At 47.7% G+C, this 20,106-nt stretch overlaps 1 protein-coding gene and 1 long non-coding RNA gene across 2 annotated transcripts in view; both read left to right on the top strand.

Moving 5' to 3' along the window:
• The window catches only part of LOC144772948 (uncharacterized), a 75,546-nt gene that overhangs the window by 1,886 nt on the left and 53,554 nt on the right, over positions 1–20,106 (top strand). Inside the window, exon 3 of the long non-coding RNA XR_013599878.1 lies at positions 47–138. This is a non-coding gene — a long non-coding RNA (uncharacterized LOC144772948). The remainder of the gene's footprint in view (positions 1–46; positions 139–20,106) is intronic.
• On the top strand, positions 14,021–16,763 carry LOC144773161 (xaa-Pro dipeptidase-like). Its single transcript, XM_078658023.1, has 2 exons — positions 14,021–14,175; positions 15,980–16,763. The coding sequence occupies exons 1-2, from the start codon at positions 14,021–14,023 to the stop codon at positions 16,761–16,763; spliced, it is 939 nt and encodes a 312-aa protein (XP_078514149.1).

The following is a 20,106-nucleotide window of genomic DNA, read 5'->3' as shown; positions in this document are numbered from 1 at the left end:
GTGGAAATGAAGGTGTGCAATTAATGATCAGTCCATTGTGTTACAGGCCAATGCGAAGTGGCCAAATCAGAAAAACAAAGATGCAGAGGCCACTGGTGAGATGGCAAGCAGTATCCCGAGCCCCGGCCTTGGAGCCAGGTAAGGCCAGGAATTCAGGTAGCAACCCAATAATGGTGTCTACAGGGATGGATGCGGGAGCAATGCCAGGGGAGGCAAGCGAGAAGCTGCGAAAAGGAAAGTATGTCATTGACATTGGTGTGGGCACTGATGGATGAGGGGATGTAGCAAAAGGTGATCATAGTGGGGCAGAAGGGAAGGGTACAGGTAATGGTGACATGACCCTGGTTAGAGAAGGGTTCGCACTAAGGGAGAGGAGAAAGACGTTTTGAAGAGTAAGCTTAAGATCAATATTTTGATTTATATGCAGGTTACCAAACTGCTGGGGGCATATCTCATGCTAGCCACAGAAGAGAGAATTTGGAAAAGGCATGATGTTGAAATGCTTAAACTCCTCCATAGGGAGGTGTGTTCTAAGGAAAGGTCGAAGGAGGAGGAATATGAGCTCCCAAAGCAGCCAAAAGTAGCCCTTACGATCGAGAATTGGACCGCAGCATTTTACATTTACACCAGCATGTACTGGGGAAAAATATACATAGCATTGCTTGGCCATGTTTAAATACATAGACATGAGCCAGAATCCTCAGATCACTGGAGGTAGTTCTACCTGGGTCCAATATGATGAGTTCAGAGCATGTCTAGCATGGGACCCTGAGGCCAAGTGGGGGAGTTGGATTCAGACCTATGGCAGAACCCATCATGGGTGCAGCTAAGCTGGGTAAGACGATTTTTACAGCAAGTGGTCTGCCAATAGTTTCAGAGCTCCCCCACCTGCGGGGGATAGGTGGATGTTGCAACCAAAAGCCAAGTTGGGATAGGAGACTCATGCTCGAATTTTAATAAAGGGTTGTGCATTCGGGAATACTGTAAGCTTCACCGCGAATGCTCAAATGCTCGGGCCGGCATCCCCTCACCAGTTGCCTTGGGCCAAGCAGGGGCTACCAAGTTCAGGGCACAAACTAATGGCAGCAGCACAGGAGTGGTCAAGGAACATATCAGCAGCAGCAGTTATCAGGCAACCGAGGAGGGATGAGGTCACAGGGATCTGGTGCAAAAAGCTCATACTCCAGTTAAAATCAATAGATTTGAGTATTGCATGGAGTTTTATGTTTGTATGAAGGAGGCAAGGTTTCTGCAGGTTGGTTTTAAGTGGGGTTCTCGTTTGGGGTACGAGGGCCCCTGTGTGTGGCAGTGGGCTAAGAATTTGTGGTCAGCTAAGGAGCACAAAAAAGTAGTGCAGGACAAGTTGGATAAGAATATCACAGAAGGTAGGATGGCGGGCCCCTTTCAGGATTGGCTGATGGAGGAGCTTATCATCTCCCCAATTGTGATGGTTCACAAAAAGGAGTATGGTCAGTTTAGATTGATTCAGCATTTGTCCTGGCTAGAAGGTGGGTCAGTGAACGAATTCATTGCGGAGGATGTGGCCATGGTGTCATACTCCTGGGTGGATATGCCCATGTCACTGGTCATGACAGCGGGCCCAGGGGCACTGATGGCAAAATGCAATGTGAAGTCTGCTTTTTGGCTGCTTCCTGTATCTAAAGAGAAGTTTTAAGGGCATTGCAATGTCAATCAATCTCCCTCCAGCTCCCCGGTATGGAGCGGCTTCCCCAACTGATTCTGGTGTGTCCCATGTTTCCCTGGCCCTCTGCGATGCAGCAGTAGATTGAAGCCTTCAAGGAGGTGATGCTGCTGATTTGTGATGCACTTTCAGCTCCTTCTGCCGTGCCTTTGATACTCAAGGAACTGCAAAGGTATCCAGTCGGTTACTGCCAGCAGATTTGTCCTCGGTCTCGTCTAACCCTATTGGCCCCTCTCCAGGCAACCTATCAACTCCGGTGCAGACATCCACTTGGACTACAAGACCTGTGCTGGAACCTCCCTCGTAAGGGAAGGTACTGATAGAACCAGAAGAGGATCCTGTGCTGATTCTGACGCTTGACATCCAACTGACTTCAGCAATCTCTACAGAAGTCAAACAAAACTGCAACCGGTTGTCATACAGCCTGACTCGGAACCAGGACCTGTATAGGTAGGGGAGGATGCCCCAGAAGAGGCCCCATTACCTTTTGGGCTCCTATTCTGAATAAGGTGCACTCCAAGAGGGAGTTGATGATAGTAGGGAGGGGGAGTTGGTTCCCTACTTTCTATATAGATAACAGCTTTTACATGGACTTACAAGAGGCAATTAAGCTTTACACCTCCCCTGAAACCGGTTTGTCTTACCCCTTGGCCCATCAATGGAAGAGAGTTCATAATTTACAGTTGTGGTTCGAAAGGCAGCTGAGGACTTGGATTATCAGCTGCTGTCAATCACAGCCAGAACAAAGACCCTAAAAGCAATTTTACAGCCTGTGCCAGCTATGTCTTAGGTCTTGCTCCCCTTTTATGAGGCCTTCACTGATATCTTGATGGGAACTTGGTCATAGCTGGTTCCTACCTAGGCTACAGGTGAATAGGCTGGTGGCCAGGTATCACAGATCGGCTCCTGGCAACCTTGATTTTCTCACTAAACATCCTGTTCCAGAGAGCCTTGTGGGTCAAGCTTCATTCAGCAAGGTGAACCCCAACTCATTTCCCACAATTCCTCCTATGATAGGGAGTCCAAGAGGATTGCGGCATTTACCAAATTAATGTTCTCTTCTGCTAGCCTGGCATTGAGATCATTCAATGCGGTCTATTTATTTGGTATAACAGATATTCCCTCTGGAAATGGCCTGCCAGATCTTGCCAGTGTTCCCAGCAGACATTAGTGCCTTTCTGGCTCAGACAATTCATGACAGACAAGACACAGAAAAATATGATTCATGCTGGCCCACATAGCACATTTTGCATGGGACGGGTGGCTGGCACCAGTGTTGTACGTCCATTTTGTGGTTTACTATCTTTGGGGTAGGGGTTAGGTTAAGGGGTGTTTGTTTGGGGTTTAGGGTGTATAGAGTGGTTTGGGTCATGTCGGGAAAGGGTAGGGTAAATAACCTTTCCGGGGGAGAGTTTGTGGGCTTGCTATGGCTGCTGGCACATTATGTACCAAACATGATGGAATCAGGGGGAGGATCAGCCAGGGCTACCCCACCAATGAATGCAAGAAGCACTGGGAGAGAGTGCGGTGGCACATGTATTGGGTGATTGGGGTGGACATCACCCTCCACCAACTTAAGCATCGATTTGTGGATGTGGTGTCCAGAGAGGGGGATCTCCTACACTACCTTGGCTTGAAAGTTGGAGGCCCTGTAGGTATGTAGGTATGTAACATCTGCATGCGGTCGGGTCTCTATCACAATAAATGAAAGTGTTTTTCTCCATGTAAGGGGCAGATACTTTGAGGGTAGGATCCAAAAATCCAGTGTACATCTGTCCAATTGCTATACCCTTGTCCAGGGTATAGGCATTGTTCAAAATTTACAATGCAGGGTTCAAAGTGTTGTGGTGTTTTTAAATAGATTCACATGCATATATTTGTAAACATGACCTGATTTCACGTATGTGCTTGTTCAGAGCATTAACAGATTTTTTAGAATACCCTGCAGAAGTGACATGCAAGGAGGAAAGTAATGATCAATCTCCTATTATGGTAACTTTCTTAGGTGTGCTGCATTGTTCAGGACACGTAGAGAGTTTACCATTGTAGTGCTAGAGGCACTCTTATGGTCTGACACCCTGTGATGACCTTTGACTACCATTATTTTAACTGCCTTTGGTGTGTTATTTTACCCTAGCCTGAATGTACGACGTCCTGCATATGCCTTGTTTCTCTTAAAGGTTTCTTTCTTGTAATCTTACAGTCTTTCAGTGGGAGCTGTCACGAAGGAGAACAGCCTTGCCAAGAACAGAACCTGTAGGATGTGCATTAGAAAGAAAGAGAGAAAGTGAGAAAGAGGGAAAGAGAGAGGTGTGGAATGTACTTTTTGGTCTCGAAGTGCAGTGTTAAGTGCAGTGGTGCACCAATGTGCACTGTGTTGTACATTGGTAGTATTATTAGGTTCTTACTATTGCCTTTGACATGGCCTCATGTCATCCTGAATTCTGATTCTGATTGGCTTGAGCTTTATCTGCATGCACAGCCGCGCTTGCAAGTTGTTTGGGTTAATCATGTTTGTTTTTGTGAGAGATTGTTTAACGTACCCTGGAAGGCTTTTGTGAGCTTCATCAAGATAAAGGCTGGAACATGCAGAATGTAGAGGGGATGTGGGAACTTCTTCCAGTCATGGAATGTTTGCTTGGAAGCTGGCCAGTCCTAGTAAGTTTTCTTGTGCGGGGAGGACAATTCTTGAACCTTCTAGTGTGTGTTTTGAGATTATAAAGCTGAGGGTTGTTGACTTAGAAACCAGGATTTTGGAATCAGATTGGGGATGGACACATCTACTTTGGGGCAGCGAAACCCTGGCTGCTGAGGCTCTTATGCCCCGCTGTTAATCCCCCGGTCAGAAGTGGGCTACAATGCAGTGTTTGTACTAGGTGAAGTGTTGAGTTTTGAATATTGCCATTGTGATGTGTGGCCATTGGCTTTGATCATTTGAGGTGTTTGAGTTTTGATTATTGCCATTGTGATGTGTGGCCAGTGGCTTTGATCATTTGCGATTTTCTCTTTGTGATGTGTGAGGTGCACCTCCAAGTTAATCATTTGATGTATTCAGTATATATATCTTTCTTATCTCTTGCAGGACGTCTCATTATATCTGCTTGAGTTTTATCTCATATTATTTGCTGCTTGCTTATTCATGGTATTATTCATGCATTTAACTGTTGCATTTACCAAGTGTGTTATTATTGCTTCCATATAAACATATATATATCTCTATATATTTTTGAATGTTGTTATTTTGGCATCTGGGAAAGCGTTTCTGTTAGAGAGCCTTGTGTAACATAAAACGCCGAGCCTTATTCTAAAAGAGAGTCTTTGCAAATTTGTAAAATAAAACCCTTTTCTAAAGGTGTTGTGTTTATGTCTCCTGATTCGCCGTGTGTTTTGAGCACCGTGTGGGGGATTCTGTATTATCTGAAAGGTGAAGCAAGACAACCATGCCCCTGGCAATTTTATTTGCTTCCGAGGGTGGCCCTTTCATGATAGACATTTGATACAGTTTTCAAAGGCATGCACCCTTGCACCACATTGCAAGGTAGCATGCGTTGCGTCTATGCCGAACTCTGTGCGCCGGTAACAATATTGGTTCTTACAATGTAACAAATGCCATACATCTGTCTGTTAGTGGGGACGTGGCTAGCTGCCGATGAAGATAGCCTTGAACTAAAGAAGCTCCAAGGCCGCCCTGGGGGAAAATCCCCTTACTTCCGCTCACAAACCTGCCAGAACTGCATGTAGCCATGGTACCGATATGACCCCAACTCCCTGAGGCCCAAGGAGAGATCAGCACCCGCTGTGGTGTACTTTTGAGGGCACCTTGGGCGCCGTCCCAGTGCCAAATGACTAGGGAAGATGGCGGGAGGGGCCTACAAGGCCTGGTGACGACATGCGGGGAGATCGATGACTTAGGCCGGTAGTGTGAGGAGTCCCGTGAGATTGCACCTCCGCCGCTTACTGTACTGCTGTTGTGGTGCTTGGGCCCCCGACTGGCGTGGGAGACGAGCCTACAGCCCGGGTCTCTAGGAGGAGACTTCTCGGCTGCTGGCAGTGCAGTGATCGGCCTGCCCCTCTGGAGGGACGGAAGAGGCCTTGCTTCAGGCTGGGTGGGGTGAGGCCCACCAGAGACTAAAGCGGCCGTCCGGCTTGCCTTGCGTCGAAGGGGCGGACAGAGGATCTCCCCCCCCCCCCCGCTGCCACACCCACCCGTGACATTGGTGAGTGGACCCAATGGTGTGGCTGGCTCTCGGGCTGCGGTTAGGGGAGCCTGAGGTCGGAGACTGCAGAAAGGTTGAGGTGGGACCGCTTGGCTGGAGGGGCCTGGAGTTGCCCTCGGGTTTGGGCCCCTCCCCTGTAATTAGTTGCAAACTAAATGGTGGTGCTAGCCTTGGCCTTTGAGACTCCTGCAGAGGATCAGAAAGCAGGAGTCCAAATTTCCCTGTATCTAGGGTTCATGAGTATAAAGCATTAATCTATCCCTGCTCTAACACTAACGTGACATCCCTACTTATGCATCTTCAAGAAGAGGAATAAAAGAAAAGGTGTAATAACGGAGTCTTCCTAAGAAGTCTCTCCACAGTATGGGTCAATGCAGCATGAAGCTACCAAGACAGAGCCTGTTCTAAGATGCGCTCTCTCTGAAGGCAGAGGAAGGAGAAGTGGGCACTTTCCCTACTCCCAACATTACATTATTACAGGTATCCTTCCCAAGATTCCTTACGTGTCATGCCATCTGCTCTGGGTACAGTCCTGAAGGTATTTTTCCACAGGACAGCGATGTTCCTTCAATGGCACCAGTTTGTCCTTGGTTTCCATGCCTTCTCCTGTGCGAAGCATCCTTTAACAATTCATACCATTCGATTTAACTTTTTCTCTAACCACCTGACTAATAAAACAAAGACAGTATTCTAACTAACCGGATCGCTTCTTCCACCTGCAATAAAAAACGTGAGAAAAAAAAATCTACAGCAAACATGTGTTTATTCTAAAGCGAGAGCTTCCAGGGAACTGCATTTCAGGCCTGCAAAATGTAGCTAACAAAAGAAATCAGCATATAAGCTTCACATATTTGCATAGGAAAAATAAAGCATATTCAAATAATACATTTGCCTACATGTAAAATGATATGATTAATAAACACATTTAATACATGAATAATTGTCAGTTACCCAACACGAGTTCTTGACATTAATGTTTTCTGCTAGTTAAACTCACTTTCTAAATTAATGTCCTCATGTTCCGTTTCAATGGTCTAAACATCACTTTTCAATTCAATACATTTCCCAACTCTAACACTTCATGCTATAAGACAAAATATTATATGCGGCTGAGCTCTACACGCATGATTATAATGCACCCCATCAAATAAAATGCGATTTTCGCAATATGTGTTAAGCATAAGGCGAAGCAGAAAAATTACAGAGCGATAAAGTTACTACTTTATATACTCATAATCTTCCGGTAACTCAATAAGCGGTTATCCTTTTTTCTGTGCTTGATTAGGATTGTGATTCATCCCAAGTGGGTGTGTTCAATGCTGTGCCATGGCTACGCCAAGGTTCTCGTTCAAAAGGTCCAGCCTTCCAATTCGAGCAGGAGTAATGAGAGCCTATGGGTTTCCCTGGCCAATGTTCCCTCTAATGTAATCCTTATGTGAGTGGCCATGAAGCATCTCGGTGCACAACAGCAAAGGCAACACGTGACAACTCACTGTAAGAGCAGGCATTGCACGAGATATCAAAAGTGCTGTTTACAACTCCAAAGATTGGTTAAAGATTAACCCAAAATTGTATATTTTGATTCAATTTTGCTGTATCGATTAGTCATTTTAAGACAATTTCTCTAATTTTATCGCACCACAAATTAAACATGAAACAGCAAGGAGAGGACAAGAAAATGGGTGAGAGAGAACATAAAATTGAGAGGGGGACAGATTATAATGGCACTGCTGCATCCTAGGCCTGATTCAAAGCGCTGCGAGGGGTCAGATGTAGAACTGGGGAAATGAAACACAGAAGGAAGATAGAGAGAGAACAAGCATTTGCAATGCAATAGGTCTCGCATTAGGAAAGTTTGAGCTATTGGTATTGTAAATGACGAATTTTTTATTTATGTGTTAGTTTTGAAAATAGCGAAATTAATAGCTTTGTCATTTACAATGCCATTAGTTATACCTTTCGCAAATGTGACACCTATAGCATTTGTAATGCAATATGTGTTGTATTTACGTGACTTAGATGTATTGATATTACAAATAACAGTGGCTTTTAATTTTTTTGAATAATTAATACTTAAATAAAAGGTATTGTAATTTATAATGGCAATAGCTTAAACTTTTTTAAATAACTTTTGTGAAGATTATGTTCAGTGTATTTTATTGTGACGAAAATCCAAGAACAGAAGTGAAATATTAACATCTTTTTGTGACATTTGTAATAAAGCTTGAAACATTGAGAGAACATATTTGAACCAGTTGTTGTTGAATGGTTGCACAGATTGATGCTGGGATAGCGCAGAGTGATGTTGTGGTGGCGACGAGTGATGCTGTGGTAGCGCATAGTGAGGTTGTGGTACCCCTGAGTGATGCTGTGGTGGCCCTGAGTGATGCTGTGGAGGCCCTGAGTGATGCTGTGGAGGCCCTGAGTGATGCTGTGGAGGCCCTGAGTGATGCTGTGGAGGCCCTGAGTGATGCTGTGGAGGCCCTGAGTGATGCTGTGGTGGCGCATAATAATGCTGTGGTAGCGCATAGTGATGCTGTGCTGTTCCAGAGTGATGCTGTAGTGTTCCAGAGTGATGCTGTAGTGTTCCAGAGTGATGCTTTGGTGGCGCTGAGTGGTGCTGTGGTGGTGCTGAGTGGTGCTGTGGTGGTGCTGAGTGGTGCTGTGTTGGTGCTGTGTTGGTGCTGAGTGATGCTGTGGTGGTGCTAAGTGATGCTGTGGTGGTGCTAAGTGATGCTGTGGTGGTGGTGAGTGATGCTGTGGTGGTGCAGAGTGATAATGTGGTGGTGCTGAGTGATAATGTGGTGGTGCTGTGGAGGTACTGAGTGATGCTGGGGTGGTGTTGAGTGGTGCTGGGGTGAGAATGGGGTAAAGGGTGGGGGGAATCAAGAGGTATCAGAGACCCAGGAGGAGGAGGGAGCAAGAGAGACGCGGAAAAGAGGAGCATGGAGGGAAGGGAGAAGAAAATTATGTTAATGGGGAGGAGACATGAGAGACGCAAAGAAATAGAAGAGGGCAGTAAAGAACAAATAGGAGAGAAGAGAAAATAGAACAGGAGAGTGGAGACCGCATATAGGGGTAAGGAGTGGAGGAAGGAAGGAAGGAAATTGAAGCAATAAAAGGTTTGTGAAGGCAGGAAGGAGTGCAGATGGCAGAGGGGGAAGAGTTGAAATGGAAAGTAAGGTGAGAACAGGAGAGGGGTAACGTATGCGAGGGACAGTGTAAAATATGAGAGGAGAGAGGGAAACAAGGAGGTGAAGAGAGAAGAAACTGTGAGTGGAGGTACCCCAGAGAGAGAAGAGGAGGATGGGGCAGAGAAAGGGGAGTACAACGACCTATGGATGGAATAAGGAGAGGGTGGGCATGGGAAAAGAAAGAAGGATGGAATACCTGGAGAGGCAACAGGTGGAGAGTGGGTCATCTAAAAAGTAGAGAGTGCAGGAAGAGAAGAGCACTAAAACATCAGAAAAGAGGATGTGAGTTGTAGGGGAGAAGATGATGTAATTATAGAAGGGTAGAATGAAAGCAAGGGCTGCCAAGGGAGAGAAGTAAATGCAAGGGTGGCAAGAGAGTAAAGATTGCCCATGCCATGTGTGACACTTTGAGCCAGTCCTCTCTTTTCAGGTGGCAGTGCATTGCATTCTGGGACTTGTAGTTTTGCTTTTCCCACCACATTATGGACCCACGAATGCTGTAAACGGGAAGGCGGAGTGGGTGGAGGCGTCACACATGGTGGAGGGGTGGGAGTGGGGGGGGCACTTGCTAGCTCTTCTTGAAATGGGTAGAGGGATACGCAAGAGGGCTAAGAGGATGAGAGGAACGTGAGGAAGTGAGCGAGGAAGACCTGGGGCTGGGGGAGCACAGACTGTGAGGGCGGGACAGAGGAGGATGCGTCAAGAAACAGGAAGCCGGAAGTGGGGAAGATAGAATGGGAGAAAAGAGAGCGCGTGGGAGTCAAAGAGAAAAGAGGGGGGGAGGGAGCAGCATTGAAATAGCGCTCATCGGGGAACTGAACACACCGAGGGTGGGCTGAGGCGGTCCCCGTGGGGGTGTGGGGAGGAGGGGGGGCATGGAGCGGTGGGGGAGACCGGGGGGGTAACATCCAGGGGAGGGAGAAAAGGACAGAGGGCACAGGATGCATGAAGGAATCTGTGGGGCAGAAACCGCGGACCCCAGGTGGAGGGAAGCCACAAGGGAGAGGCGGAAACAGGGGAGTGCAAAAGAAGTGGGGGGGCAGTGAAGGGAAGGGTCCGCTGGACACGGGAGCGGGGGCACGAGGAGGGAGTAGAGGAGGCGAGAAGAGGGCCAGGTACCGGCAGAATAGATGTGATGGCAGTGGGGGTGCAAGAGAGGTGTCAGAGAAAGAATGGGGCGAAGGGCAGTGGAGGGAAGAGGTATCTGGCAATAGGGGTGGAGGGCAGTGGAGGGAAGAGGTATCTGGCAATAGGGGTGGAGGGCAGTGGAGGGAAGAAGTATTTGGCAATAGGGGTGGAGGGCAGTGGAGTTTTAGAGTAATGTGACAGAATGAGGGTGGGTGCACTGGGGTGGAAGGACGGAAGGAAGCATAGTGTGACAAATTGGGGGTGAAGGGCAGTAGGGTGGACGAGTAGTGTCAAAGACAGAGTGGGGAGAAGCCAGGGTCGTGTATGGGGGTGGGCAGGGCAGAGGGTAGAGTTGGGGGGGTAGGCAGAATTAAGGTAAAAGGGTGGTGGGGAGGGGGCAGGCAGCATACGGGTGAGTCGGTGGGGTAGAGCAGTAGTGTGACAGCATGAATAGTGGTGGACGGGTGGGAGAGGGTGGTGTCGGGCAAAGCGGAGGTGGGGGCAGCGGGTGGTTAGGGTACAGTAACAGGCAAAGCGGAAGTGGGGGACTGCGGGTGGGTGGGGTACAGTGACAGGCAGAGCGGAAGTGGGGCGGGGCAGCGGGTGGGTGTGCCGTGTATGGGGGTGCCAGGCACGAGGACTGGTGCAGGGAAGTTAGACGTGATTAGGGATGCGGGGGACAGAGGGGTTAAGGGCAGAGGGGGGTCGGAGGAGAGTTGGGGGGTACATATTAGGGGTTTGCAGAAATGTCCGAGAGTTGGGCCGAAGACAGGATGGGGGTGATGGATGGGCGAAGCGAGTGGCAGAGTCTCAAAACGTTGGGGTACAGACAAGATACAAAAGTTGGGCACGGAGAGACCGGAAGTGGGCGCAGATGCCCCGGGGGTGGGTACAGACAGGATGCATAAGAAGGTATGTGAGAGAGAGTGGCAGATACTTGGGGCGCCGAGAGATTGGAGGTGGGTGCGAGATGCCACAGAGAGGGGTGCAGACGGGAGATGGGAGTGTGTGAGGGGAGAGAGTTGGGGGTGGATGGAGGAAACGGCGACGAGGCTGGCAGGGATGGGGTGCACACAGGAAACACGAGACGAAGCGGCGGGGGTTCCGCAGAGCACACGGGGCGCAGGAGTACTCGGCGGAAGTGCCGGAGAGTAGAGGCGCCGGGAGATTGGCGGTGGGTGGCAGTGCCTCCGAGCTGGGGTGCAGATGAGGGGAGGGAGTGGCAGAGAGGGGGGCAGACAGGATGCAGGTGGTGGGCGGGGGGAGTGCCAGAGAGTTGGGGTGCAGGTGACATGGACTGGGAGTGCCAGAGAGCGGGGGCACACACAGGACGTGATCGAGATAGGCAGGCAGACAGGACGGGGGTACAAGCTGTGGCAGACAGGCGGACGCCCAGGAGCACACGTAGACACAGCCGCTGCCTCCTACCCTTCCATTGGGCCGCTAGCCTTTCCTCGCTCGGCTTATGTAAAAGGCATTCGGCTTCTTTCCCAGCCTGCGCAATATTGCGTGAAATTAACTAAATCTTATTCAATCCTCCCTCCCCTTTTGTGAAAAAAAAGAGAAACAAGCTCTTGGCATTGCTGTGGGGAGGCCGTGGGCAGCAACAGCGGGGGTAAATAATTAGGGGGGAGGAGAAATGCGAGACACGGTCTGGCGGCCGTGAAAAGTGTGAAGCAGGGGGCGGGGGACTGGATTCCTTTAAAGTGAAGCTCTCGGAGGCAGGCGGCTCGAGGAACAAATGGTAAAAAGCGCGTGCATGAGCACATGCACTCGACGTAATCCGCGATGGTTTCAGAGCTTGGTTGAGCCTCTATACTCTCGTCCTATTATCGCTTGCGCGATTAATAGGACGAGACCTAAAAAGGACAATGTTATGGTATTTTGACATCGGTTGTACCACCTAACAATGCAGGGAAACACATCGCCAGCCTTAACCACGCATTTATTTTATCAGGCATTTTTTTTACAACGTGTATGTTTTGTACAACGGATGCCACTACCGCGCACTGTTTATTTATTTAAAAACAATGTACTATTGGGGGGAGACCCACTCCCTCCTACTTACCTTAAATGCCTGGTAAAGGCATATGTTGTAAAAACATACACCTTGTAAAAATATACATGCTTAAAAATGCGTGGGTAAGTCACAGCGTGGTAAAAACGTCGTTGTAAAGTCTGTTTCCCATCAGGAAGCACGTGACAATAAGCAGGTAGCAAAGTGGTTTAATTGTGCCCTTTTACGAAAATGTACTTTGAACTGTCTCATGTCAGTTGTCATCCTACCAAAAGAGGCATATGCTTAAGACACAGTGCCAAAAGCCAGGATTGGTGAAAGGTGTCCCTCTTGTAACAAGAGTACAAAGGTCTTGATTATCACCTTATGGGAAGGCAGCAGCGGTGCGTCCATTGGGGCGTAGGGGCGTAGCCCCACCAGCCACCATGGACGCATCGCGGCTGCCGGCCGTATCTAAATAAAATACACGCTGAACAATCAGCCGCCGGGAATTGCCAGGGGGGGTGGCCTGCTGCAGCTTGAGTGACAGTCCACACACTCAGGCTGCAGCAGACGTAGTGCGCAGTCTGGGGAACTTACAGTGCGCATGCTTGGGAAAGTTGGCAACTTTCTCAAGCATGCTCACTGTAAGTTCCCCAGCGGTGCTTGTTCGCCTGCCACAGTGCCACAGCCCGGGTTTCCAAAGGGCGACAGGGCGAGGGCGAAATGTGCCCCCCTAGCCAATCCTGGCGCTACATGCAGCGCCAGGATTGGCTGGTCCACCGGCGCAGCATCCCATTGGATGCCGCGCGTGGGGGTGGCCCGGCATTCGTTGCTGAGTGGATGCAAGGTTTCTTTCATCATATCGGCGGGAAGTCCAAGGAAGGGGGAAGCCAGAGGTGTTCGGGGTCGAGAAAGGAAGGCAGTCCTCAGACAGCGCAGACACCGGCAGCGGACAGCGGTATGGCTGACACGGTGCACAGGTACATCTGAAGGCGAGGATGTCACCGTTATTTCTTCGCGCAGGCGCCTCCTCAGCTCCCTGAGCCGGTTTATAGCCTCTCTCCTATCACTTGTCCTGAAGTCAGGGCTCTTCCTGCTGCCGGCGACACTGCACGCCAGAGGTCCGGTCACCTGCACTGCTGCGAGAAATGACAGGGTGCTGCAAAGCGTGAACCCAAGCAAGGGAAGCACGTACTAAACAGAGAATTATATATAAATCAGGGTAAAAAAAAAGATAAGAACGTGAAAGAAAAAAATACGAATTCGAACGGAAAACAAGAAGAGACTTTAAAAGAGGTGAAAGGAGAATATAAAAAGAAGTTCGAAGTAAAATAGAAGACGCGTAGTCGTAGAGAGAAAAACAAGAATAATGAACGGAAGGTGAAAATACAGAGGTGGGAGAGGCAAAGAGCGGAGAGATCGAAGAGAAAACAAAAGGTGAAGAAAAAAAGTAAAGTTCCAGGAGTTGGAAAGCAAGTACCTCACAGAAGAGAAAAGAAGCGAGATGGAGACCGTGTAAAAAAGTCTCACAAAAGGAGAGCTGCCTGGACCAGCCCGGTGCACCTTCGGAAGGGGCGGGAGCTGCCACCCAACACCTCCCTCCTGTGGGAACCTCTGCAGAGACATACCTACCCCGGAGCGAGCGGCTGAGCACCCAGAGAGAGAGAGGCCAGACACCCGCAGGGAAGGCACACAAAGTGCCGGAACCGCCGCGAGGCACTAGATCGAGGGGCGCGACACCCCAGTAGAAACCCGCACACTGCCCGGCACCCCCAGAAACATGCCGCGGGCCTTCCTGATCAAGAAGTCCTCGGCGTCCAACAGCAGGAGGAAGTGGAGCGAGCTGCCCGACGAGGAGCGGGGCGAGGTCTACATCCCAGGTGAGCCCGGGCTCTGCCGGCCGGACACATGGTTATTGACGGGGTCCTACTGTTGGTAAACAGGACTCGGCACCCTCACACCCGGGGCCACGGTGTCACTGCACCTGCTGCACTGCTAGTCACTTCGTTCCTAGGGAGTAACGGGGCTTCAGCTCTCTGGGCTCCGCGGATGGTGATGTAGTTGGGGGGTATATGGTCTGACATTAACGCTCCAGCCACTATTCCTGTAGGGCTGATCGCAGTCATAAAGAAAAGTGGCTGTGGAAGAAAGGCCTGCGGGTGTGGGGGCCTACTGTGATCAGGAAACACTTTAGGGCGTTTTAAAGGCAAATAAAACATAATCTTTTTTACAGACCCTGCATCCCTCAGATGATACACATTTATTGGCCCTAGGCCATTACTGCTTTTTTATGGCGGCAACCTGTATGCATCACACTGATGTGTGCCGCAGGCACGCAACCCACTCAGACACCTAACTGTAACTGGGCCTGATGCAGGATGCCCTGATCTGTTGGGGACCGGGGAGCTGTGCTTTTGGTGTCGTAAGTGATGGAAGTAACGGGTTTCCTCTGAGGATACTCGGTTTTGGGGAGGAAGGGTGTGCGGGGGTCGGTAGGAGGGACTCTGCATTGGGCGCATCATGCACAGGAGTGAAGAGTAACACGTTGCTGAGTGTTTGCGTCAACGTGGGTAGGTCCTCCCGCAACGCGTCTGTTGTCTCATGTACGCGTCCTGGCATAAGCAGGTCCCGCCATGTTATCACACTGACAGGTGTCACTGTGTGAGGAGGGCGCCCTGCAGCAGGCACTGATTTGGGTCAGATAGAAGAGCACGGAACATGTTGGCACTTTAGGCCTACTGCGAAACGTTTAACTCCAAAAGAGCACTTTAAACATAGGTTTATGTGCTTTATCAGAAATGTGTCAGAAAAGCATTGCCTGCCCTATCAGTCCCTGATTACTGACGGGGTTAATTCCTCACTTTCCACTTGAAAAATCATAATGGGATTATGTAAGGTATTTCTCACACATGGCAAATAAAGCAGCCCATCTCGGCCCACTAGTAATCAGGACTTAACACAACAGCCGGCGCTGTCATCCTATGGCTTTGTGCAATGCCACAAAAGCTGCTCTGCAGTTTCAATATTCCTGTTGCAGAAATGGCACCGCCAGGAGTCTGCACTGCACTGCGTTTGGAATCAAAACGCTCCTAACAGTAAGAGAGCATGACATCCCTATTGGTGTATTTTTTTTTTTAAAAACCTTGTAAGCCTTTTGTTCTCAGCTCTAAAGGGCCAAGCCTCTGCAGGTGTTTTTTTTTGCCAACGGCAGAAGCACGCAGGGCCGGCCAACTTGAAATGGGGTTTCAGTTAAAGTAAACGGATTCCAAGATGGCTGGGGAGTTCATGCGTGCTTTATGGCAAGCGCGCCTCCTGATGCTTGAGTGGCCATGAGTCATGAAGCTTTGAGGCTATTTTAAACTTGCCAATCCAAAATGGCGGAAGGCCTTGCTGGGATGGCAAATTAAAATGTTGAACAAGTGAAAGAATGTAAGCAAAGAGGTAAAAAATGGAGGCAAGCAGTCCGGCCGCACTTGGCACTTTATTGCGTGCCTGCCGTCTGAAGAAAAATAACATGCATAAATAAAATAACTCAAACAAGGGGAGGGGGAGTGATGTGAGAGCATGCAGAGTGCGGGGTGGGAGTGGGACGAATGGGGTGGGAGGAGAAAGCAATGAATAACAAGCCCTTCCATTGAGTGAGTGCTTAAAACAAAATTAAAGAAGAGTCTCCTCAGGTTTTGAGTGGAAGCATACAACTCATCCAGTTAGAACAGGGCAAGACCTAAACGCCCCTGAGCGAGGTAAACACAAGAATAACGGAGTTGGAAGTCTTGCGCTACAGTAACAGGATCTCCAGCGAGGCCCATAAAGAGGTTATGAAAGCGGCTAAACTGGGGATGAAAGAGTACGAATTGGAAAGCCTGTTCCTGCATTATTGCTATAAACGTGGAGGCATGCGGCACACGTCATACACTTGCATATGTGTCAGTGGAGACAACTCATCCATTTTGCATTACGGGCATGCTGGAGCCCCAAATGACAAGACCGTTGTTGATGGCGATTTGTGCTTGTTTGATATGGGAGGAGAATATCACTGCTATGGGTCAGACATCACCTGCACGTTCCCTGCGAATGGAAAATTCACTCCTGATCAGAAGGCCATCTATGAAGCTGTGCTTCATTCATCATGTGCTGTCATGAAGGCAGTAAAACCAGGTGTTGCCTGGCCAGATATGCATCGTCTAGCAGACAGAGTTCATCTGGAAGAACTGACCAAAATTGGCATTTTGAAAGGCAACGTGGATGAAATGGTGAAAGTTCATCTGGGTGCAATATTTATGCCACATGGTCTGGGACATTTTCTTGGCATTGACGTGCATGATGTTGGAGGCTACCCAGAGGGAGTTGAACGGAGTACGGAGCCTGGTCTCAAAAGCTTGCGTACTGGACGGATTCTTCAGGAAGGCATGGTGCTAACAATTGAACCAGGAATTTACTTTATTGATCACTTGCTCGACCAAGCACTGGCAGACCCCGCACAATCCCATTGCCAGTGTAAAGTTCTAAACTTGCTAGATTGATTCAGACATTGGCTCTGAGCAGCCGTCTGTGTCTGGCGTTTCTTGCAGAGCTACAGTATTGTGATGAAAACTTCTCCTATGAACAGCCTTTCAGCAACCTCTGAAATGCAAGAGCGCATGAATTGGTGAAATGCAAATGCTGATTTTTACAATGTGAACATTACTGAATATCTGTTTTTATAAGATGATCATCCCTCTAAGGTGATTCAGATATAAACTATGCATTCTGTGTAACTGCTTTCTTTGATTAACTGTCGATAATCACGTTCATCTGGATAGGCTGCTTCTGCTGATAGCACTCATAACGTTGTTGGAGGAGTTATTGCTGTGTGGGTTATGTGACGCGTTTGCAAAAAGGCATGAATTGTTATTTGTTATTATTATCATGTATGTGTTGACTTTGAGAGAAGGCGTCCAGTGTAGTTCACATGAAAGCTGAGTTTGATAGCTGCGCCGATGGTAGCAGAGGGATCAATTTTGCATTTTTTACAGGTTTCTCAAAATGTAGATCACTTGAATATTAGGATCATGGCGGTTCTGCAACTTTTCAACTAACTTATTTCTAGTCCACCTCTGTAGCCAGATCTTCCAGTTTTAAAGAACGTTGCTTGATTTCTGCCACTGCCAAGCCTATGCGTCACTGTCAGAGGCTTAATGCGCTGGACGTCTCTGGCAAAGTTCAAGTGACACTGCGAGCTCTGAAGGTTAGAGGTCACTTGCAACATTCAGACAAGGTCTCTGCATCACTAGTTTGTTTCACACCTATAGGCAAGGCCACCAGAATTATGCGATTCTGTTGCCGCAGCGTTTTCCGCATAATCGGGGATACGTAAGGTTAAATATTTGCCATAACGCCGTTACCATGTGTAAAACTGTCAAAGTTATGACGTAATACTATCACAGAGTGTGGCACATTACACTGCACAATTTGACTTTTCTTGATGCATAATCTAGCCAACCCTGCCACATACTTTGGTCCTTCCCTGCCGCATAATTCCAGTGGCCTTGTCTCTAGGTGTTGCAGTATTACTTAGATTTAAGACATGCAAAACTATCCAGTAGTAGTCTGTGGCCATGCCCTCTCTGTCCCTCCCACCAACACATCTCCAAAACAGCGATGGTCTGTGGTCTAAAGCATTTATGTCATAGCTCTCTGTTGGACTCCATGATCACATGTTCCAATCCTAGCTTGCCCACTTAGCCTTTCATTTTTCTAAGGTCGATAAAATAAATACCGTTGAGTTGGATAACAATAGCATCCGCTTTTCCGCGTTAAGATAGCCATCGGTGAAAGTATGTTTTACCTAAGCATGCGTTATATACCTTGTTTTATTGACGGGTACATCACAACTTTAGGTACACATCTATGCATGTCATTCAGGAACACTAAGCTTCCCGGCTTATAGGAAGAGTAACGCTGCCTTTGTCGCAGGACCTCACAGCTCCATCAAGTTTCTTGCCCATGTTTATGAAGCGACGTGTTTCAGAGTGTTGAAGTTATGCAAAGAGTGATGGGGCAGGAAATATGTTTTAGAACTCCCTCAGGGGGAGCTCTCCCTCTAAGCCTGTCTGGCGCATATTTTCTTTTTCTGGCTACTCCCTTGTTTACATTAAATATTTTTACTCTGTAATAATATCCCTGTACGTGCTTAATGTACTTAAAAAGGCAGCCTAGTGCATGACTTGTAACATTTTAGAATGCATCATGTGTGATCTTTCAGAGGATTTTCTATGCCTTTAGAGAGGCAAGCTGCCGCGCATAACTATTAGAAGATATCCATGAGCTGAATAATGGTGTTTAAATTACCAACAATGTCCATGAAGTCTTCCTACACACTCCTTTCACATTTCCATTTTATATTTAAAATGCATTACCTTAATCAGTCCAGTTTGCGCCTTAGGCAAGACATCATGGCTCACATTAGAGGCTTTTACAAGTGTGAATGTATGAAGCTCTGTGGTTATACTGAATAAGCAGCTACCTATGTTATGCCATCTATTAATGTAATAACTGCACTTTCACAATTGCTTTATTAACCTTCCTGCTTTCTCAAATTTGCTTGAAAATGCACGATTTTTCTTCTTTTTTTCAAATTTTTCTTGGGGGGGTTATCCCCCCAGACCCCCCTTTTAGGGTTCGGCCTCGCTCGCTCGCTACGGTGCTGTATGCAAATCAATTTGTGCCCACCACTTTCAAATGTCACCCACCGCCCCTGTGGGAGGGGTGCCTGTCGCGGGTCCGGGTGATTGATACTAAATTCTTAAGTTAGCCAGGCAGTATACATTGACAAAACGTATGCTAAATTATAATAATTTACGCAATCAGTGTTATGCGGAATATCCAACACGGACCCATCTCTTTTTGATCTATGGTAAACTACAGCTTACCCAAATGTCAAAGTTTTCGGGTCATTGATTCTGTTCAAACTCCTGGTAACAATATCTGCTTTTCAAATGAACCCTCTGCCATGAGCATGGCCCCGTTTCATCAAGGTGATTTCAAAACTATTTTTCACCCAACACTATTAAACATGATGGAGCATGTACTTTAATGTCCCCATTACGGAAGTACAAGACATAGCATGCTTTGCACGAATGGGATAAAACCAAGACTGGCCGAGAGCCACCCTCAAAGCACAGGCCAGTCAAAAGATATGCATGAGATTTGATCACAAACCTATTCCCACCTCACCTGCTAGCAAACGGAGGCAATACATTTCTCTCATCGCTACATTATGGAACAAGCATTGGCATAGCCAACAGGACTCGCTTTTGGGCCCTTTTAAGTATTTAGCCATGCAGCACATTATTCTGGGTGCTTCAACATCTACTGTTAATACACGGGACACTCGTGGATGGTCACAAGGATGGGCTTCCCTGCTATTTAATTAAAATATGATAGTCTCCTCAAAATTCTAAATAGTGTATTTTTTAAACAAAGATACTTTGACACTAAAGCCACGTTATAGCACTGCATTGAGAAGTTGGTGTTTTTTTTGTACAACTAGTAGTCTGAACTTATATATCGGAAAGTGCTTTTATAGGAGACTATCTTACCCGTCGCGCATTGCTGCGATCTCCGAAGAAAGGAAATTCAAGGAAACTCGTTATGATAACATTCAATTTACATTGTGTAATTTTTATTGAAACTTATTCATTTTAATATGGAAAACATTTCAAAGTGTCATTTTAATTCTATTTATTTATTCGAGTGGTTGTGGATACACGATTTTTAGTTTTTCCGTCTGGTGCGTACATCAGTATTCGAAAGATTATGAGAGCCCTGGAGGGAGATATTTTTAAAAAAAGTATGCCAGAAACCTTCGCGGGAGTGTACTCAACA

Source organism: Lissotriton helveticus, chromosome 8, assembly GCF_964261635.1.
Source record: "Lissotriton helveticus chromosome 8, aLisHel1.1, whole genome shotgun sequence".
In the NCBI taxonomy this organism is placed as follows: Eukaryota; Metazoa; Chordata; class Amphibia; order Caudata; family Salamandridae; genus Lissotriton; species Lissotriton helveticus.
The sequence above is the reverse complement of the archived record's forward strand: the minus strand, read 5'-3'. Positions and strand labels throughout refer to the sequence as shown.

Excerpts from the sequence above, each read along its gene's own strand:
- LOC144773161 (XM_078658023.1), top strand. The coding sequence starts at position 14,021 with ATGCCGCGGGCCTTCCTGATCAAGAAGTCCTCGGCGTCCAACAGCAGG. Across the intron at positions 14,176-15,979 it reads TTGACGGGGTCCTACTGTTG|CGAGGTAAACACAAGAATAA; the intron begins GTAAACAGGACT and ends AACGCCCCTGAG.